Raw genomic sequence first — 23,007 nt, 5'->3', positions numbered from 1 at the left:
AATAAGATTCATAATTTAATTCAGTTGTTTTAAGTTTATAATTTAGAACAATTTTAACATATTTATTATAATTTTAGGCTTTTAATTTTGATAATTTTTCAATAAAATTATAGTACAGATTGATAATTATAAGTTTAATTTTAATTAATTAAAAAATTGAAAATCTAATTTTAATCAATTAGTTAAAATTGTAATCAATTTATTTAATTTATCAACAATTGATAAATAATTAAAATGATTAGATTAAATTGTTTTGCAAAAAAGTTCAGAAATTTTTTTGTGATTTTGAAAAAAAAAATTTGTTTTAATTTAAAATTGTAATATTTACATATTTGTAGCCAGAAAATATAAAAACTCAAGTTCTTTATATTCCTTTACTTAAATCATTCGAAAATGGTGAGGGAGGAGGATTCAAAGATCAAATTTCAAATCACATAACATTAAATCCAAGGATTTGACCCCTAGATTTGATCCCCTTTGCCGACAGAGAAGAGGAAGATGGAAGTCCAAGAAAATAATTGAGATGATCATTGACAGCGCACAGAGCTAAATACAACCAGAGAGAAGAAATGCTGAGAGGCCAATTACGTAAAAAGGGATATCTTTACCTTCTTTAATTTGTTACAGAATTCTCACAACAAGTGGATAAGAGCAATTATAAAGAATACACCATAATGCAAAATAATCATTATAATTTCATTTCTTAGCAACAAAACAATTGTTTCATGCGACCCCAATAAACAAATTATACATGAATTGCCCTCAACCTTCCTTTGTCCCCCACCTTTGCTTTCTGAACTGGTCCCATCACACCCAGAACCAAAAAGTATTAGGAAACTAAGAAAAGGACAGATTAAAGAATAGGGAAAATGGAAGAAGAAGAAGAAGAAGAAGTTGCTGTGACCTACAAGAGACAATGTGGAGGAAGGAGAGAGAGAGTTAACTTTTGGCTTTATCAGTATGTAAGAATATCCTTCATTCATAATGCCAGAAAAAGTGCCCTCGGTCCTCAACCCTTACCCACACAGGACTTGGAAATGTAATTTATGAGAAATCATGTACTAGGACAGTTCCTAATTACTCTACATTTATCCTAAGCAGACCAAAAAGTGACTTTCTTTTTAGTAGGAAAATTGAGGAAGTAGGAACTCAACTTAATTTGTCAAGGAAGTGTTATGCCTCATCCAAATGAACTAAGCCAGACTTAGGCCAAAAGGGAATTTTGGCTTGAGAAGATTGCAGCGTTTATAAGCAAAATAATTTGCTCTTTCTTGTAGTGGAGCAATTATGCACTCCCGAAAGCCCAATTTGGTGGCTAGTCAAGTGACTGTTAATCATAATACGCAATTTTATTGTGTCATTACATCAGTTTATAAACGCAAATATTTTCCCATATTTCCGGTTGTTTGGTTTAACTATAAATTCAATTTTTTATTTTTTTATAAAATTGAGTGTAATTATTTTTTTAAAATAAATATTTTAAAATCTTTTAAACTCATTAGATGCACCTTCATAAAATTCCAAAGTCCACATGCTTTGGCCCCAGAAAGAGGATAAGTGCTAATAATCGATTTGTGGACATCATTTAAGGGCATATCCTTATTAAGGGAAGAGGATAGAATCATAAAGGGCAGTTGTTAAGAAAGAAAAATCTCATCTAGCCGTTAGGTAAAGTAGTTATTGTCACATATGAAAGATAAACACTTATTTCTTACATTTGGCAAGTAGAGGCAGATTTTATAGTATTGGTCGTAATACATTGCTATCACCATGTCTGAACACAAGAATTGATTCATTTCTCATCCATTTCATGTCATTCCAATTTATTAATTTCCTTTCATATTGGAAAATCAAAGCAAAAGAATACAAATGACAACAAATATTAACAACTCCTAAATAAAGTTTCACCAAAACCCAGCTTGTTATTCAATTAAAAAAAATATGAAGACTTCAAGGTCAACCTGGCATGAAAATGAACCCATTTAACAATTGTCAGATTTCAATATATATAATTAAAAAAAAAAATCATAGTCAAGTAAAGCATAATGAAATATAATATAATTCAATATTTAATTATAAATTTTCATTAATTTAACCTAATTTCTTCCCTTAATTAATTTATAATCTGCTGCTACATAATCACATGTGACTGTGGTAAAGGACTTCTTTCATTCTTCCATTGAAACAGCTATAGACCCCTTTCATTGTAGTGACTGGCAATGAAACTCTCAATTCTAAGCCTAAACTCTTCATTGCTCATTTCTTGCTCCGACTTACTCGTCAGCGTACGGCCACCAGCGACCACCATTTCTCTTCCGTTCTCTGTCTCCGATCGCCGCAGCTCTCGTCGTTGTTCACTTCTTTTTATCTTCTCTGACGAGTACTTCTGTGTTCGTGTTCTCCTGAAATTCTTCTTCTCCCTATCAGCCTTGTAAGTTTCTGTCACCGCAGGATCACGAACTGGATTCTTTTCTACTGGAGCACAATCAGCATTGTCGGAATGAACTATCTGTTTGTTGTGAAAGATATTCTCGTCGGGTTGTACGGCCTCCACTGCCGCCGGTGTTCCCCTATCTGTTTCCGATGGCCGCAGCTGTCGTCGATGGTCACTCCCTTTTATCTTCTCTACTGAGTACTTCTGTGATCGTGTTCTCCTGAAATTCTTATTCTCTCTATCAGCCTTATAAGTTTCTGTCACCGCAGGGTCACGATCTGGATTCTTCTCCACTGGAGCACAATCAGCATTCTCGGAACGCCCCGTCCGTTTGTTGTGAAAGATATTCTCGTCGGGTTGAACGGCCTCCGCTGAGGCCGGTGAGAATACTACCAATTGTTTTTCCTCGTCGGCAATTGTTTTCCAGCGAGAGGAGGATATCGAGACGTATTGATCGTAAAGAAGCTGATGAGAGGCGGAATCGTTCTGTCCTGTGGTGATGGCGGCGACTCTGGCGTTGGATAAATGGTAGATAACGAAAACCAGAGCATTCATGAGAAGAAAAACGAACAGATGGTTGTTCAAAACGGAGAGATAAGCAGGTGCAATCTCTTGGACGAACGGAAACCATGTGATGGAGCAGCAAAGGAGAGTGACGGCCGCTGATAGGGTAAAACAGAATCCAGAGATTCTGTCTCTCCTGTATCTTCTCATGGCGTCAGCTTTCTCAGCCTTGACTATATCAAGTTCAAAAGAAGACATCTTCAGAGGAAGCCAAGTGAAAGAAACGATGGAGAATAGAATAAGAAGAGAGACATAAAGAAAGTGCACACACAGAGAGAGAGAGAGAGAGAGAAAGAGAGAGAGAGAGGGTTAGGGTTTTTGGGTTACTTCTTACTTGCAGAGGAGAATTTTGCAGAGAAGGAAAGTAAAGACTGTGATTGTGAGCTGAGTTATATGTTGGGAAGTTCTTTAGTTTCTTGTTTTTGGGGGAGGAAGTAATAAAGGAAACTTGCCATTTGAGAGATACATAGAGTAGGCAGGGGGTTTATATAAAGCCCAGAGTAATTGTTCATTTATAATAGGGTAATTATTAAGAATATTTGATTTCTTTGATAAAAAAAAAAAACAATTGATTTGGTTGAAAAGTATTTTAAAATTATTTATTTAGAATATATTAAGTCTGTATGAGAGAATGAGTTTAAAATCGTTGACAAAAATTAACTTAATATAGAAAAGTTGACTTGATATTATTTAAAAATATTTATCCAATTTAATAATTTTTTATTAATTTAATTTCAATTAAAATTTAGATTATTTCCAATTTTAAAATTCAAAAAATAATTTTAATATTATTAAATTAATTAAACCATTTAGGAATTCAGTAATAAATTCATTGGCCATTATTTTAATTTTAAAATTAAAGAAAAAATTGAGAGATTTGAAGTCTAACAACTCTTGTTGGGTAAAATTTTTTTATTAAAATTAATTCACTGATAAATCAAATTTTTACGAGAGTAAATTAATTGAATTTGTGTAATTAAAAAATTAAATAAATACAAAGCCCGGACAGGTGAAGTGGGACCAAACCTCCGCCCAGACGATAGTCCGTCGGTGGCGAAGGCAGCAGACAGGAGTGGACACTATGGTCTACGTAGACTCTGACACGAGGCCGAGCTGCAATGACGTAGTTAACGGGGCTGATAAAGATATAAAATTTTAATCTTTTAATTAAAAAATTAAATTAAAATTTATTAACCTATTTAAATAAAAAAATAATAAACTAATTTTAAAAAAAATTAAAAAGTTAAATTTATATTAGTTTAATTAATTTTAAAATTAATATATTATATTTTTTTAAATATCTTTTTAATTAATAAAAAAATAAATTTAAAAAATATTATCATTATCATTATCCTTAAATTTAAATTTAAATTTAAAACCACTAAATTAAAATGTTGTGTTTATCACTAACTCTCTCAATCCGTCACTGTCAAGCTATGTAAACATTACGCCGATCGAGTCTTTTGTAACATCAATTTTTCAATTTGTCCGTATCTTATTATTCTTCTTCTGGAAGTAACTTGATTTTTATACTCATTAAATAAAAAAAAATATATATTTTAATATTATTTTTCATATTTTTAAATAAAAATCATATTTTAGAGAAATTTTTTTTTAAATTCAACTAATTAAGAATTTAATACATAATATATACAATAAAATTTATGTATAAAATAGGTGAAACTCATATATTTATATATTGAGTCAATAATAAATGAAGTCTATATAAATTTTTTTTTTCTAGATTATTTTTTAAAAAATTATATATTAAAATAAAAATAATTTAAAATTTTTATTAATTTTTTTAATTTTTATGATTAAAATATATTAAATTTAATTTAAAATATAAAATTTTAGAAATTAAGGTTTTTGAGTGGTTAGAAAAGCTTAGAGAGAGATATATATATATATCTCGGAAAAGTATCGATCCAATATATGCAAGAATAAGGCTAAAATTTCCAACATAAGGTTTCATTTTTCCACTTGAAATAGCTAAGTTTTCATTTTGGTCCTTGAAAAAGCTACGAATATTGATTAATAAATCGACCATACTACATAAAAGTCCAGTCATAGATAGAGCAATTACAAAATAGATTATGACATGCCATAATATTTTTCCAAATTGAGTTATTTTGCAAGACCCAACAAACTAGATATATAGCTATAAAATCCTTTATTTACATAATGTTGATTCATTGAGAATGATTTTGTTAGCATTCATCAATTCTTCTTCCGTGTACTAAATGCAGTAGTGATTAACCTATGACAATTCTACAAGACTTGACTCTGCGAGTGTTTGCACCTTGGCACGCGTTTGAATGCTTTTTTCCACCCAATTTGACAGTTAGAAAAAAAAAAAAATAGTGAACAAAGAACAGGCCACGTGATTTGGTAATAATAAAGGAAAAAAGTTGCCTCATTTTGGTCTCAAGGCATAATTAAAAGGTAAATAGTAAAATAATTTATAATTTAGTCTCCAAATATAACAAAAACAGTTTAATTTCTTTATATATAACCAAAATTATAATACTATGGGGAGAGGTTTGAAACTTGAAACCCAAAGGGGAGATAAGCCAGCAATTACCTCAAAGTTGAATGGATAAGGAGAAAGAGAGGACTTTGGAAGCTTTTCGCGTGGAAATATTAAATAAAATAGAAAAAAGGAGGGGAATGCTTTCCATTAGAAACACAGCAATTATGCAATTTCTCAAGCCAAAAATCATTGTGTTTGTTGCCGATTTAATTAAACCATTATTTGAGAGATATATATATAGATCTCTCTTCCTGTAGTATCACAACAATTATCAATCTTTAATCTCCATGCTATAATGAAGTGAAAGAGACAATCAAACAAATGGATAAATATGTATTTACCCCCAGACCACCACATCAATTGGTTGTTCTCTCTAATATGACTGCTCCAAGCACCATCTTAATGAAGAGAGCCGCCATATCTTCTTTAACCCCAACCCACTAATCATCAAACTTTTATTAGGAAATCAGAATCAGTATGTCCAATGGGCCCTACCACTATGAGGCCCACTATCAAACTATATTTATAGCTTACAAATTTCATCTAATAAGTGATAAAAATATTTATAAAAAAAAAAAATTCAAATTTTCATTTTGATTTTGATTTTATTTTAATATATTCTAATAATAAAAATTAAAATCTCAATATCACCTAAAATGATGATTTAAAAAAAAAAAATAATTTCTCCAATATTTAGCTCATTGGTTCTAAAAAATATTTTAACCTTTTAATCATGAGAAATTATATAATGAATTAATTATTCAAGGGGGACAATCATATAGAAAATAGCAAATCAATTATGAAATAATAATTAAATTATAATAAATCCCATAAAATATAATTTTATCTACGTTTTAATTTAAAAAAAAAAATGATAATTACCTTTTTTATATTTAATTATCCTTTTATTGTTTGTCATTCAATGTCTAATGCTGATATGAAATCACATTTGTATTATATAATATCTTCTTAATCATTGCCTCAAACGGCACACTTTCAAACTGAGCCTTGGTAGCACACTTAGAAATGTGAATTCTACTACGCGCAGCTGAGTTTGCTGAACATTTTTTGGTTTATCATCTTTCTTTAAGTCGAGATTTTCAAACGCCTGACGGTATTCTGTTGTCTCTTTTACAAGATAAGCATATTTCCATAACTACAGTGTGGAGATCCATGTGAAGATGACGAGAAATTTTGTATTCTGGATTTGAAGAGAAATACGAAGAATAGATATATCATGCTATAAATACAACTACTTGTGACACCATATACTACAACCTGCTCCCATTTTTGGGTATGGACAAGAACAAGAAATGGCTAAGCTACATTCTTCCAGCCAATTCTGTATCTTTCTCTTCCTCTTCCTCCTTGTCTCCACTGGCATGATCCATCATCAATCTTTTTCCTATGACTCTTCAGTTATCTTTGACATATGTCATCTCCTTGCCAGTAGGAACTTGTGTGTGTGTGTGTGTGTGTCTGTGTGTTTGCATATTGAAAATTCATGAATGTATTCTGATATTATGTTTTGTGTAATGCAGAGATGCCAGTGACAAAAGCAGAAGTTTGCCAGATGCTCAGCAAAACATGGTCAGGATTTGCTAAGCACTCAAGCCCTGTTGTCATGCTTCTATGGGTTGCAACTATGTCCTCAGTTTCAAGAATATTATTGACAATGTCAACAAGTTTATGTTCTATGTCCTCAATGCCAATAAATTGTAACTGAAGGTAATCCTTACTTTTCCTAAATATGTTCGTCTCCATGTCCACAAACCCACACAAACATGGCTCCCATATGTCAAACGAAAACAAATATTAGGAGGGGAAGAAAATCTCCTGGAAGTTCCATTTCAATACCGTTTTTAAGAGATGAAGGTAAAAAATGGACAGGGTTAAAAATCAAGTATAAAAGGACAACAACCATCTTAACTTCATCCAACAACAGTACCATCTTCATTCGACAGGATTTCACATCCTCTTCAAACAAGCATAATCCCATGATCAAAGATAGGTTAAATAAGAAGTCCTTGCTTAACAGTTTTCAAGAATTCCATAACATGTTGGCAGTAAATTCACAACCCATTGAATCAAACAGAACGCAAACAACAAAACATTTGCAGGACAGAAAATCATTGTTATTTAATATTTGTAAGTAATTCCATGACATGTCTTTCATCCTCTCAAGTATGATTTACCAAGCATGTTTCAGTGCCTTATCATTAGACATCGTTCGAAAATGTGAAGGTACTTGTAGCATAGCATGATGTGCAATCTATCCCGAAACTGTAACCTTTTTTGGCTTCCTGAAAATTCAAATAGATCCCTCAAATATTGCATAGCATGCTAAAAATGAGTTATAAGTCAATTCAATTTGTTGTATTTTGGTGCAATTTTCAGTAACTGAACCCATGCATAAGCATCAAGATTCAACAGATTGTTGCATTACAGAAGCACCAAAAGCTAAACACATGTTAGGCACAATTTCAACTCCAAACTAAGCATTTCATCAAACAACTAACAATCAAATAACAAACACCAAATAAACACATACCCTTTTTAACTCGATCTCTTGTTTCTATTTCTTCTTGCCTTAGCCAGCGGATTTGCGCCTAGAGGGCAACACAATTTCACCTTTAAGAACAGGGATTTCCACAATCTGCGAGAGCTCACCGAATTTCTTGCGGAACTTCTCGACCTGGTCAGCGTCTACAACGACGGCCAAGCGGTTTCCGACGTAGAATGGGTGGTTGCCGGACCAAACTTCCACTACGTACTCCTTCTTGGCCCCACCGGTGGTCATCACCAGTTCCCCATTGCAGTACACCTTCGACCTCGTAGAATTGCAGGTGTATGTCCATCTTCCAGCGCGTCACCTGCAGTGCAGAATTCCCCAATGCACTGACCTTCACCCACAGCCAACAATAACGAACAAATCCAAATAAACTAAAAACAATGTGTGTACAGGCAGAGAGGTTCATTGAGTGGAAGTTGATATAATCTTCCTGATGGGTAGAAGTGGAGGATAAGGAGGTTTAATCTGCAGGAATGTGAGAGTTGGACAAACCGCCATTTGTTTGGTGGAACTGAGATAAGCTTTCTGGTGGTGGTGGGCTACATTTAAAATTTGGGTAATCTATGGAATTAGGCAGAAATTGGGCCTCGAAAAAGATAAATATAAATCGACCCACCAAACCCAAATCAATCAAATTGATCCAATATTCAACTGGAACTGGCCTTGTTTCTCTGGGCCTTGTGAATGCCAATTTTATGTTAGAGACTAAATTCTTTATAATTGGTTAGATTCTTGCTTTTGATGGTAATGTTTTTCATGAAGAGTTTAAAGCCGCTTCACTGTAACATTATAGTACCATCGTCCTAAAGCTGATTGCTTAGTTTAATAGTTTCTTTAGAGTGAACAGTAGTTTAATATTTTGTTACGTCACCATAGCATCAAAATAAGAAATCGAACGGTCACGTGAGCGTCGCTGTCATCTGACAAGGACAAAGATAGGCACGTGGAGACTTGCAAAAAAAAAAAAAGGGGCCGTCACTATTTGTGATGCGGTTCATTGATTATGAGCCACGTGTCACTGCGTGCCTCCAAACACCACGTTCAAATCTCCAAGCCTAGTCACTCACACCGTGGCATTTTGACCGCTGACCTTAAAAAAAAAAAAAAATCTTCCAGCCACCATTTAATCGGTTATAGCCGGAAAATTGCAGTGCATTTAGGCTCGGCGATGGTCTGATTCGGACAGGAATCACTGTTTCTTCTCCCTAAATTGATTGATTTGATCTGGTCTGATTTGAAATCAAAACAATTTTTTAAAAATGAAAATAAAAAACTTTTTAGCTACCAGTTTGATTCAACAATTAATACTATTTTATTAAGTGATCTGGTCTGGATGCTGCACTTGCGAGCTCAATGTGAAAGGTTAAGCGAAAAGATGAGCTACACCATGTGCGAGAGATTTTTAAATCAGAGTTATTTAAAAATATATTTAAATTTTATTAAAAAAAATAAATTATTTTATTATTAAATTTAATTTTTAATTAATTTTAACATACTTTTCTTAACAAAACAAAAGAAAAATAATTAAAAAAGGGACTTGAAATAGAAAGGAATTTTAGTAGAGAAAGGACTCTTTCAAATGCCGTGCGAAGTCTGTGGCAGCCGCATACTGTGGAGTTAGAAGTGGCATACAGATCTCTGACTCCAAAATCACAAGCAATTTTCTATTCCAAGATTAGCTTCTCGTGTTTTCTCCTCCCATTTCTTCGCAATCCCATTTTAAGCTACTCATACATTTCCTGTATTCAAATCTCTCCCCTGTTTGCTCCTCCCTTTCTTACCTCGCCACCCTTCGGTTTTCTTCACTTCCCATTTTGTTTCCTTCTTCCTTGCATATTGGGACTGGTACGAAGTCTTGAATCTTGTTCGTTTTGACATCTAGGTACCTTTGGTTCTTCTTTTTTGGCTACCTCTCTGCCTCTGGGAAAGTAGTTTTGCCTTTTCACAATGCCATAAATCTTTTTTAAAGATTCCAAACGCCCTGCGTCTCACATCCTAGGATACTCTTTGTTGAATATTCCCTCTGAAGCATCATCTGGACTTCTAATTTATTGGTTGCTTCAGCCATGGATTCTTGCTGTGCTGCTCTGAAGGCTTCTTCCAATGCCGTTAGTGTTAACAGAAGTCTCTTTAATAGGAGTACTCTTTTTTGGGGGGAGAGTATCAGGGAGAGCCTAAAAGGCAGGAATTTTAATGCTCACTTATGGAAGAATTTCAGAACCAAAAACAATAACGGTATCAAAAAGGTCAAGCCTCGAGTCGCCTACTCTGTTCTCACATCTGATGTTAACAAAGAAACTGTGGTAAGTAATACCGTTCCCTTAACTTTTCTTTTGTGCCCAGAAAGCTAAAAAAGATTCCATTAAATGGTATTGCTCAAGTGTTTTTTGGGTTGGGTTAGACATTTGATGCGACGGCTTTTGAGACACCGAGGGCAGATCCCAAAAACGTAGCTGCGATCATATTAGGTGGAGGTGCTGGTACACGGCTCTTTCCACTTACTAGCCAAAGAGCCAAGCCTGCGGTAAGATTTCACTAACACATGTTGTCTAGCTTTAGCTTTTTGAGTTGAAGACATTTAAAATATTATAAACTTCAATTAATTGGTGTAGGTAATTATGCAATGTGGACAGGACAGGGAATCCTTGTCTGAGAGGAAATTATTTTACATTGATTTTAATTTTATTTTCAGGTTCCACTTGGAGGGTGTTACAGGCTGATTGATATTCCAATGAGTAACTGCATTAATAGTGGTATTCAGAAGATTTTTATTTTAACACAGTTCAATTCCTTCTCCCTCAACCGTCACCTTGCTCGCACCTATAACTTTGGAAATGGTGTTAATTTTGGAGATGGGTTTGTGGAGGTAGTTGTATTGTATGATTTTCACCATCAACACTGTTTTACATTTTAACTGATTTATATTGGTATCAAATGAGGTTTTAGGACAATAAGACCCTCATTTGTATGAGCCAATACTTGACAAAGTTGTGTTGTTTTTAAGTTCAATATAAACATAATTCCGCATGGAACAGGTTCTGGCTGCAACTCAAACGCCAGGAGAGGCAGGAAAAAAGTGGTTCCAAGGAACCGCCGATGCGGTGCGGCAATTCATTTGGGTGTTTGAGGTGAGGGCTAAGAATTTTGGCACTTTTGGAGGCTTGAATTTATCGCTGTGAATGGGACTAATTAGCTTTCATACGTTCTATGCAGGATGCAAAGAACAAGAACGTGGAGCATGTATTGATTTTGTCTGGTGATCATCTTTATCGGACAGACTATATGGAGTTTGTGCAGGTCAAGATTTAATTACAATGGATTGTTAAGTTAATGATGTTTTTCATTATATTTTCGATTCCTTAATTATGACTTCTTGTGCTTATTATTGTTTACTGCAATTGCAGAAGCATATTGACACAAATGCAGATATTACTGTTTCATGTGTACCTATGAATGACAGGTAGTCTGAAGTACTTTTATGTCATCCATGAATTTTAAAATTCATCCTAAATGATTTGTTTTGCAGCCGTGCATCAGATTATGGATTGATGAAGATTGACGACACAGGACGCATTATCCAATTTGCTGAGAAACCTAAGGGAGCTGACCTGAAAGCAATGGTGGAAATTCTCATCCATTTTACACAATTTCCTTGAAGTTCAGATTATATGTTTTCTACCTAATATTTGAGGTTTGGTCATGTAAAGTTTTGACATACGGAGGCTCCAGTTAGACAAGTAAAACACATTATGTTAGATATTATGTTAGATGTAGAGGATATAAAGAAAAAAAGGGTATAACTAAATTGACTTGGAGGAGAATAGTACAACATATTACACATTTCTGAGTATTTAACTCAAAATCGTTTAGAGTGGAGAGAGCGAATCTATATAGCCGACCCAAAAAATTTGGGATAAAGGCTTATTTGAGTTGAGTTGAGTTGAGTTTTATCTAATATTTGAGGCAGTGATTTCTCTTTTGCTGTGCAGCAAGTTGATACTGCTGTTCTGGGGTTATCTAAGCAAGATGCTTCACGATTTCCTTACATTGCATCAATGGGTGTTTATGTGTTTAGAACTGAGGTCCTACTGAAGCTTCTTAGATGGAGTTATCCTGCTTGCAATGACTTTGGTTCTGAAATTATTCCATCTGCTGTGAAGGACCACAATGTCCAAGTGAGATTGAGATTGATTTTTTGATATCGAAATGCTACTCTTTTAAATGATCTTATTGTGCTTCTAATCTTTCTTTTCTTTTATGTATTGTGTGAGTTTAGTTTAATCTCATAATTTAAATGCTGCATTTCTTGTCAGGCATATTTATTCAATGACTATTGGGAAGACATTGGGACCATAAAGTCATTTTTTTATGCTAATTTGGCCCTCACAGAACAGGTTGGTTTCGCTTCGCTTTGATAGACTTCCTCAGACAAAGGTTATAATTCTGCCAATTTACCAAGCATTTTCCTTTGATGCAGCCACCAAAGTTTGAATTTTATGACCCAAAGACACCTTTCTTCACGTCTCCTAGATTCTTGCCACCAACAAAAGTGGATCAATGCAGGGTATGATGTCTATAAGCTTAAGTAATCTTTTGTAATTATGATGTTGATGTTGCATCTCAACAACACTTATTTGTTGTTGCAGATTGTGGATGCCATAATTTCACATGGCTGCTTCTTGCGAGAATGTAGCATACAGCACTCCATAGTTGGTGTGCGTTCAAGACTGGAGAGTGGTGTTGACCTTTCAGTGAGCGTTCTTTTCCCTTTTCTTGTGCATTATGCCACCACCTTAACCATTCTTTTTATCTGAGCATGGGTTAGCAAAACTGCAAAAGTGCAAGAGCAAGACCTCCTTTAAATTTTCATTGAAGCAGGATTGTTTTCTGCTTTGATCAGCTCACTGAACATAATCTGTTTTTTATTGCTCTAGGCAATTTAAATCTTTATTGTCATACTCATAGATGATAGCAGTATAGTGGAACTTGTCATTTGGCCTCTTCTTGTCTTTGTAAATGAAGACTGATAATGAGAAAAATCATACTTTTTGCAGGATACTTTGATGATGGGTGCAGACTACTACCAAACTGAATCTGAAATTGCATCTCTCCTTGCAGAAGGGAAGGTTCCAATTGGGGTTGGACAGAATACTAAAATCAGGTGAACTTTGGAAGGGATCTCTATCTCCTCCCCAAAATAAAAAAAAACAATGCTTGCAACTTGCTAGATCTAAATAAGATGTTTCAATTTGATGATTATCAGCTTACCATTTAACATCACTAAACTAAAGTCTTATGAATGATTAATTAGTTTGAAACAAATATTTAGAATAAGTAGTATATACACACAAACTTTATTAGATCCTTACCTTTGATCTTTGAAGTTTTGAACTGTGACATTTTATATATAAATTATTATAGGTTTAATGATACAATTATTTATGTATGAAATAGTTTATCAATACTTAGGTTTAGGATTAGAATTTTTAATATAGAATTTTGAATTATTTTATAATAACTAGAAAATATGTTTAGTATTATAAAATAAAATTAAGATTACCAATCATGATATCAGTCACATAGAATAATATATTCTATTAGTAAATTTATGAATATTTATTAGATTAGGATTGAGGAGTTTTGTTTATATTCCTTTTGTAAATATATAAATTTAACATGTATTTTTGTTGGTTCACAAACATATCCATATCAGTATTTTTATATTAAAAGTCTGTTTATTCGTTCAGAAGTTTATCCTTATGGATATATATAATTGATTATATTGATCTGAGTTTTCATAATGAATCGCTTATAGTTTACTTGTTGGCTAAACATTTGCCTTTCTTTTTCAAGGAACTGCATTATTGACAAGAATGCCAAGATAGGAAGAGATGTGGTCATCACAAATGCTGATGTACGTAAGCATTTTTCTGCAGTTCAAAAGTCGTGTTATTTCTATATTTTTCTTCATTTTTTAGAAAAAATATCTCTTAAAGTTACCAAGAAACCCATTAAAAGAAGTTCGTTTTGTATATAACTGGCAGTTCTCTGCTTAATAAAATGATTCTATTTCTCAGGATGTTCAAGAAGCAGATAAACCAGAAGAAGGATTTTACATTAGATCAGGGATCACAGTCATACTGAAGAATGCAACAATTAAAGATGGAACCATTATCTAGCCATTGAATTCCCAAGGACTCCCTGTTTGGATTATGCTAGTAATGGAGCTGAGGAAGCAGTTGGTTTAAGATCTTTTAACTCAGTGGCACTGAGCAGTAACTAGTAGTGATGATACATGTAAATTAATGCTCCTCAAAGAACATCCTATTAAAGTAGTAGTGTAACTAACTCTATAGAATAATGAGAGCTCTAAGCTTTCATTATGTGGATGCTGCCTATGATGTTTGAATACAAATAATATTTGCTCTCATGTGACCATTGTTGCGAAGGCTTGGTTTGTAGATATGTAGCAGACAATTGAATATCATCTTACATTCTTACTGCTTGGAATTAACAGAAAGGAGAAAAAGAACAGAGAAAATCTCCTGGATGAGCGGTATATGTTGCCAGGGACAATACACTCTTGAAACTTCATGATAATTGATACAGCATTCTATGTAGTATTATATATATATAAATGTTCAAAGGTCTAGTATGTTTATGCTACTGCTATTGTTCCCAGTCCACTACTGAGAGCTTCTAATTTCCCCGTGCTTCATTCCACTTCTCAATGTTTCTAAGTCTCGCATACATCTTTCGAATCTTGTTAAGTTTTTGAGACTGATCAATTATAATAGCAGCTGTTGACGGATTCTCACTGAAGACTACCTCGTAACCATCTCGGAATGAGTCCATTCCGTCAGTGAAAAGTTGCCAGAACATGCCACCTGCAGCTGCACCTCCGCCCCTAGCCGACGAATATATTGCTGAGTAGATTGTATTGAACAGCTGGTCTCTTTGTTCATAAGGGGAGGTTTTAGATGATTTTCCAAACTCAGCAAAGAGAACTGGCTTTCGAAGTATGTTCTGTGAATCCTGGATGTGATTGTTCAGCCAATTGTTCAAAAAAGACTCCTGGCTTTCACCATCTGAACTAGGCAGCCTGTTCATAAAAAAAATAATGCAATTTATTAGTGATATAAATTTGCAAATTTGAGATTATAATCTAGCAATACACTGACATTGATCGCTTTGGCTGGAGACTTGTACTTGAAATAGTTACCAAAACTTACCATTGGTCAGGATATGAGTGAACTGTTGCAAAATCAATGCCTGGAATCTGATTGTTTGCAATGAAATCTGTCCCTATTTGAAAATTTGGATTGTATTGCTGTTTTTGAGATGATGATTGCCCATAAAACCCTTCCAAGCCTGCTTCTAATAAGTGGTTGCCATCTATGGATTTCAAGTAAGAAGCCATCTCTGTAATCCAAGCCTGCACAAAACAGCAGGGTTAGCCGTTATACACACACACACACATAAACTGATCAAATGCAAGATTTTACAACATGAAATGTGGCCACCTGAATGGTTCCTCCTGATGGATCTGAGGTGCATCTGGGTTCATTCATAAGTTCCCAAGCCATTATAGTTGGTTCATCTTTGTAAGCAACTCCAGTGATTGTATTACGCCTTGTAAGAACAGTCTGCCATACAAGGTGAAAGTTTTAAAATTAATATTGCATTAACTTAACCAAATCACCAGTTCTCCAATTCCTATACACCTTAAGCAAATCAGAAGGAAAAGGAAGTTGAATCCTCTAGTGTCCAAAATTAACAACAACAATTAAGCCTTAATCCCAAACTAGTGGGGTTGGCTATGTGATTCTTTTTTGCAATCCGATTCTGTTTGAGACTAATTCCAGGGTGAAAAAAAAAATCATAATTTTTTCATTTCAAGGATAGAGAGATATAAACTTCATATCAACTCCTACCAACAAAAGCAGTAAAGTTTTCATCTAAAATTTGCCAAACTGGTTTCATATTAATGCAAACGTTTACTCCATCAATGAAATAAACCAATTGAAAAGGTGAAGATTCACCAACCACAAGTTTAACCTTTTAAAGCTAATTAATTACTAATATTAGAGAAAAAGAAACACACACAGAGAGAGAGAGAGAGAGAGAGAGAGTAATAGAGAGTGACCTTGATATGATTTTTGTAGTAGCCTTTGACTACAGAGTTTGCAAAGAAATCATCATCAGATGATATAGACTGCCCCTCACTCCTTGCCCAGTTCACGTACTGCTTTTTTCCTCCAAAGCTCTCATAATTGTTCACCAAACTCAACACTAGCTTAATCCCATATTTCTTAGCTTCAGATATTACAAAATCCAATCCCTAAAAAAAATTACAAAAAAGGGAAATTTTGATAAAGAAAAACGAGCGAGAGATCAGATCAATGATTATAGGTGAAGTATGGAGTTAAAAAATAGTTATATCAAGACTAACCTGGAAGGTCTGTTCATTGTAGGAGCCAGGAGAGTACTGCAAAGCTCTATCTTGCGCATCGTTGAAAGCCCAAGTTCTTGCTAGTGTAAGACCATGGTCTCTAGCTTCTTGAAAAACAGAGGAGACTTTGTTTCTCATAGAAGGGTCAGTTGCAAAATACATGAGCCAGTAAGCATTGAATCCATTTGCATAAAATGGACTCCCATTCAACATAAATTGCACTCCTTTGGTACTTATAAAACCATCATCTGCTTCAACTGGGAGAAAAATCCCCTGTTTTTGAACAAGAAGAACCACAAAGAAAACCAGACCCCAGTTCTTCATTTCTGTTTTCTCTTCCAGACGCTACAAGAGAAGACACCCGAATAAAACTCAAAGAAGATTCTAGGGATGCTTATGTAGATGGGAGAGTATCGTTACACACGATGGTTTGTATTTCTCAAAAGAAGGCAAGTAGAAAATACCAAAAACGTCATTACATTCAATACCCAATACCAATCACTAAAGTGCAAAGAAATGTCTAAAATATGAGAAAAATGGAAGAAAAACTCGTGGTCAAGGTGAAATTCGGTTACTCATTTATCATGGCCCTTAATTTTAGTGGACATCTTTAATGGAGTTGACAAAATAAGTATTTGGTGGTGGTTCGACTCAGAAACCAGAACTCGTCCTCATAATTTGTTTTTCCCCCCTCTTTTCTCTACAAAAGGTTAATCGTGAGATTAGTAGATTTAAAACTATCGTAGGAGCTCTCTTATTGTGAGTGAATTACAAATTCGTTATTTATTTATTTATTTCACTCTACAGAGATTGAGGGAGTGGTTGAAGGGTTTAGATTTGTTGGCCCACTTAACCAAAGCGCACTGCCTAAAGTGAGCGTATGAGCATCAACCTTTTCGCAAATTTAGCGGGCATCGCGGCGACATTCAGGACACCGCCTTTAGCGATAGTCTCTTGAGAGCAAATGCTGTCCCACATAAATAAGACTGAGAAGAAAGAGGCATGTTTGGGAAACTTCTAACTTCTGTAATGTAATAAGATAGCGACGTTATACTATACGACAACGCTTTAATTATAATGGGTATTTGGTAATTTTGATTTAACAAGAATTTCTCCACCAGAAAATTTTACACCCCAAAAGCCCTCACTAATAAAATTTGCTCAATCTCCCGTTATCCGACTCTATCTTAATTTGAATTGAATTTTATTTCTATAAATTATTAATTAAATGTATAAAATATTATTTTTTAAAATATAATGTAAAATTTAAGTAATTTTAAAGACATGTGAACATGGTTCTGGATAAGGCATGCCACTACCGACGGTTGGTTCAGGCTATGTCCCCTTGCGAATTAAGACAGGCCGAATGATAGTGGTAATCGTCATCAATGGGTAGCTTAAACTTGTTATCAAGAAAGGAACACTGTAACTGGAGCAATAATAACACAAGGATGTCAAGGAGTGCGATAGGGATGGCAATTGATTATGAATCCGCCCCGACTCAATTTACACCGATCGTTTTTTTAATATTTTATTTTAATTTTGAAATTAAATTCATGTAAAATAAATCATTTAAAAAAATAAAATAATTCACATAATTATACATGAAATATTTTTTAAATTAAAAAAAATAATTTTTTCATTTTAAATATAAAAATTAATAAAAATAAACAAATTGAATTGAACTATTACAAAATTTTACATTTAAAATAAGAAAATTATGAGTGAGATAGAAAAACCTTTTTCCTGCTCAAAATTTCGTAATCTGCCTTAACAATAATATATTATTTTTTTAATTAAAGAATAATTAATTTTCACATTTTTAAGTTTTTTAATATTATAATTTTAATAAAAAAATGTATATTATTAAGATTGTTGAAAACTTATATTTATAACTTATTATTTTTTAATAAATAAATATATATTTTAAAAATAATATATTAAAATAAAAATAAAAAGAAAAATAATATCCATAAGAAATCTCATTCTTTTTTATCCCCATTTTTAGTGAAGTAAGCATGGAACAATTCCCACTCTATTGTCATTCCTAACGCTTTATCAAGAGCATTATGGAGCGAATTTTTCCGTGAGTGTATATATATAAATTTATTCATTAGAAATAAATTATAAATTAAAAAATATATAGAGAGAGTTTAAAGCATAATCTTCATAATAAATGAATTTTTTATTAAAATTAATATATTTAAGTAATTAATTGTATTAAAAATTTAATTTTTAATAAAAAATAATAATATATTAATCATGTGAGACAAAAATTAAAGAATTAGCGGTTTTCATCACAATATCAAATATAAAATAGGATAAAAATGTTTTAATTAAAATATAAGACAGGACGAGTGAATATCAAAAACACTTGCCATCCCCAAAACGCATAATGGATTTAAGATTCCTTTCATAAAATCCACTGCATGCACGCCCCGCGTCCCCAATCCAACCCACGTGAAATCAGGCTCCACTGCCGCATGCGCGTTGTTCTTCTCTCTCTAATCTCTCTCTCTCTCTCTCTCTCTCTGTACACACACACAAAAAAAAAAAAAAAATTAAAAATTAGAATGAGACGTGATCCGCTATTTCGTTATGTGAGTCTTTCACTTCATTTTCAGTTGTTTGTTCCTTAGTTTTATATTCAATAATAATAATATACAAAATAATAACATGATGTGTTTGTTGAATTATTTATTTATATCTGATATAAATTAATATTAATCAATTATTAGATTCATTGTTAAATTAAATAATGATATCAAATAATAAATTTAGTAATTAGAAATATTTAAATGGATTAAGTCATGTGATTGGATAAGTCTGTAATTGGTCAGACCGTCCATAAGTCTCCATTGAGGAAGAGGCCCCAACTCTCAGTCCTACTCCTATATATATATGATAACCTCATTCAATATTGGATAGAATTCATATAGAATTTGAAGACTGTAGATATTGAGAGTTGTGAATCTATCGTTTCGCTTTCGTTCTTCATTGTTCATAGAAAATCATGGATATAAGCGTGTCTAATCATATAATCTATAACGATTTAATTTATTTCTAACAATTGGTATCAGAGCCATGGTTAGGGATTACAATTTTTTTTTTGTTAATTTTGTTATTATATGTTTGAATATTAATCTCGGCAAACAAATATTAAATTTGATTTCATGGTATTTATTGTTGTGTATATATATATTGAATTTCAAATTCCATATGGCTATATGTTGCTTTTTGGAAATAGTACATAATATATTCATATAATGATTATGATTGAATATGATTGAACTTTGTAGCCCATATGAAATATGTATACTGTCACATATAATTGATTTAACAAAAGCCAATAGCATAAAATATTTACAATTCTGTTTAGTTATGTGTTTATTAATTATAGTAATATTATGTGTTTATTAATAGTTGTTAGTTTTATTGGACTAATTATGTTCGGACATATTGAGAACATATCCATAAGTAGTAACATTGTTATTTTGTTCATAATATGGTGTCCATGGAAATTCTGATTATAGTAAATACTTTTATGATTATGAGGTCACCTATCGTGAGACTAGTCATAAAATTGTTTTGTTAATTTGTTTAAAAATTTGTTCCATAGATTTCAAGAGTTATTTAGATTATATTAATAGTGAATATATCCATCGGTATAACACTATTAATATAATAAGTTATTATTGATTGTAATGTTATTTGTTAATTGTCTTTAATATTTTTTTTTAATACCCTATCGGCATAAAAAGTATTAAAGATGTTAGTTTATATATATATATATATATATATATATATATTTGATGAGTTCAATGAGTTTTCTTGATTTTATTATAATCCGAGACCCTCAGGCGGGATTATAATAAATAATAGTTTTGTTTATAATTACTTACTTAGCTGGATCTAAAAGGAAACTTTAGTTTTGTGATTATGTTATATACGTAATTCATGTTTCCTCTATTTTTTTTTCCAGCTGCTGTTTATATGTAATTATCTGCTGTGAAAACTCTGAATGGCTCCAATTTTGATGACTGAAAATAGTCTCTGAGCATGTACCTAGCAATAGTCCAACTGGATTTAGCCTTAAGGGTTGATGCACCTGCTGAACTTACCGATGAATCCACTATTGTTGAAAAGACTTATCATGAGAAGTGGCAAAATTCTAATAGGGTTTGCTTAATGGTAATGAAGTATACTATAAATAAGTCCATAAGACAAGGTATTCTTGTTAAGGAGACTGCTAAGGAATTTCAGTAGGCTGCTACTGAAAAGTTTAAAAAGTTTGACAAGGCTCAAAAGAGCTATTATCTTTCTTTTCTGGAGCACACCCAATATGATGGTGTCAGTGGTGTACGGGAACACATCATGACACTTATAAGTTATTTCAACAAGCTCAAGTCTTTTGATCTTGATTTGGGAGAAAGTTTTCTGGTCTGGCACATTCTTGAATCTCTTCCACCCCAATTTAAAATTCTCAAGACTTCTTGCAACTCCCAACAAGGGGAGTGGACAGTTGATCAGTTGATAGCCATTGTGTGCTAAGAAGAGGAATCTATGAGGAAAGAGAATACTCCTTCTGTTAATTATATTTTTAAAGGGTCTAGTAGCAAGACTAATAGGAAATTTCAGAAGGACAAGAAACCTAAAGCTAAATTTGAGAATAAGAATGGTGGTAAGCATGATCATTATTTAACAGTTAAGAAGAAGCCCTTCAAAGGCAAGTGCAACTATTGCAAGAAGCTTGGTCATAAGTTAGAGGATTGTTTCAAGCTTAAGAAGAAGCATGAGAAGGAAGGTAATAGTCTAGAACTTGGCCCTCTAGCTCTAGTATGTTTTGAATCAAATGTTATTGATGTTCCTTCAAATTCTTAGTGGTTGGATTCTGGTGCTACCATTCATGTTTCAAATTCCTTGCAAGGGTTCAAAAACGTGAGAAAGCAAAGTGAAAAGGAGAAGACCATTTTAGGAGTAAATGGAGTTGCAGTAGTAGAACTCATAGGGACTGTTTCTTTAAATTTATCTTCTGGACATACGTTGGAATTAAATGATACTGTTTATGTTCCTTCTTCAAGGAGAAATTTAATTTACAATTATATTTTAGATAAGTGTGGTTATGTGTTTCTTCAGGGCAATGAAAAAATTGTTATTTATTTTAAATCTGATATTGTTGATTTCGGTGGTTTATGCAATTATTTATACATGTTGGATTTAAATTCAGTTCCTTTTCAATATGTTGATCTTCCTATCAATGTTGTTATTAGGCACAAACGTCAAAGAGTTAATGAGAACTCTTCAATATTATGGCATAGACTATTGGGTCACATTTCTAGGGACAGATTAGAAAGGATGGTTAAACAAGGTGTCTTGCATGGTTTGGATTTCTCTGGTTTTAATACATGTGTTGATTGCATTAAGGGAAAATTTCCTGCAAGAGCTAAAAACAAAGGGGCAATTAGGAGTGAAAGTGTGTTGAATTTGATTCATACAGATATTTGTGGACCCATTTCTCCTGTTGCTATGGGAGGTTTTAAACATCACTTTTATTGATGACTATTCTAGATATGGTTGGATTGATCTTCTTTATAAGAAGTCTAGTTTCTTGGATGCCTTTAAAGCATTTAAGGCTGCAGTTGAATTAAAAACTGGGAAGAAGATTAAATGTGTAAGGTCAGATAGGGGTGGTGAATATTATGGCAGGTATACTGAGACTGGTAGAAATCCTGGTCCTTTTGCTTTGTATTTACAAGAATGTGGGATTAAGGCACAGTACACCATGCCTGGGACTCCACAACAAAATGAGATTGTAGAGAGGCGAAATCGTACTTTGATGGACATTGTGAGATGTATGCTTAGTCATTCCTTCTTACCAGAATTTTTATGAGGTGATGCTTTAAAAACTGCTGTGTACATTCTCAATCAAGTTCCTAGTAAATCAGAGCCTAAGGCTCCTTATGAATTAATGTTTGGTAAGAAGCCTAGTTTGAAACATTTTCATGTATGGGGTTGTAAGGCAGAGGTGAGGCCATATAACCCTCAGATCAGAAAGCTAAATGCTAAATTTGTTAGTGGTTTCTTTATTGGCTACTGTACAAGTTCTAGAGGTAGTAGATTTTACTATCCAACTCATTCTACTAGAGTGATTGAATCATATTGTACTTTTTATTTTGAGGATGAGATGGATAGTGGAAGTCAAATATCTCGTGTTGTCAATCTTAGAGATGAGACTATTGTCTTTCTTATACCTTTGCTGCCATCCTCAGTAGATTTTAATCCTCCTGAGGGCAATGATGAATTTTAGAATCCTGTTGATGTCAATTTAGAACCACCGGTTGTAGATGCTGAGAGGCCTGATACAATTGATGAAGTTGTACCTTTGAGGAGATCTCAAAGGATTCATAGACCTGCAATATCAAATGATTATATAGTCTATTTATAGGAACACG

General features: G+C 33.1%; 3 protein-coding genes across 3 annotated transcripts; 1 reads left to right on the top strand and 2 right to left on the bottom strand.

Annotated features, from left to right (window-relative positions):
- Positions 1-2,046: 2,046 nt before the first annotated feature.
- LOC110658622 (uncharacterized) lies at positions 2,047-3,457 on the bottom strand. Its single transcript, XM_021816306.2, has 2 exons — positions 3,333-3,457; positions 2,047-3,171 (listed from the first exon to the last, which is right to left on the bottom strand). Exon 2 carries the CDS (start codon positions 3,146-3,148, stop codon positions 2,189-2,191), a length of 960 nt encoding a protein of 319 aa, XP_021671998.2. The 5' UTR covers positions 3,149-3,171; positions 3,333-3,457; the 3' UTR covers positions 2,047-2,188.
- Positions 3,458-9,665: 6,208 nt separating this feature from the next.
- Positions 9,666-14,533, top strand: LOC110658618 (glucose-1-phosphate adenylyltransferase large subunit 1). Its single transcript, XM_021816302.2, has 14 exons — positions 9,666-10,406; positions 10,505-10,627; positions 10,796-10,969; positions 11,139-11,231; positions 11,317-11,400; positions 11,508-11,563; positions 11,630-11,723; positions 12,093-12,278; positions 12,417-12,497; positions 12,581-12,667; positions 12,750-12,854; positions 13,158-13,264; positions 13,957-14,017; positions 14,181-14,533. The coding sequence occupies exons 1-14, from the start codon at positions 10,170-10,172 to the stop codon at positions 14,280-14,282; spliced, it is 1,590 nt and encodes a 529-aa protein (XP_021671994.2). The 5' UTR covers positions 9,666-10,169; the 3' UTR covers positions 14,283-14,533.
- A 47-nt stretch (positions 14,534-14,580) lies between these two features.
- LOC110658620 (mannan endo-1,4-beta-mannosidase 7) lies at positions 14,581-17,311 on the bottom strand. Its single transcript, XM_021816304.2, has 5 exons — positions 16,556-17,311; positions 16,250-16,444; positions 15,627-15,749; positions 15,336-15,538; positions 14,581-15,205 (listed from the first exon to the last, which is right to left on the bottom strand). Exons 1-5 carry the CDS (start codon positions 16,877-16,879, stop codon positions 14,803-14,805), a joined length of 1,248 nt encoding a protein of 415 aa, XP_021671996.2. The 5' UTR covers positions 16,880-17,311; the 3' UTR covers positions 14,581-14,802.
- Positions 17,312-23,007: the final 5,696 nt, after the last annotated feature.

The sequence above is a fragment of the Hevea brasiliensis genome, chromosome 12, assembly GCF_030052815.1.
Source record: "Hevea brasiliensis isolate MT/VB/25A 57/8 chromosome 12, ASM3005281v1, whole genome shotgun sequence".
Lineage (NCBI taxonomy): Eukaryota > Viridiplantae > Streptophyta > Magnoliopsida > Malpighiales > Euphorbiaceae > Hevea > Hevea brasiliensis.
This window is presented reverse-complemented; position numbering and strand designations above follow the sequence as displayed.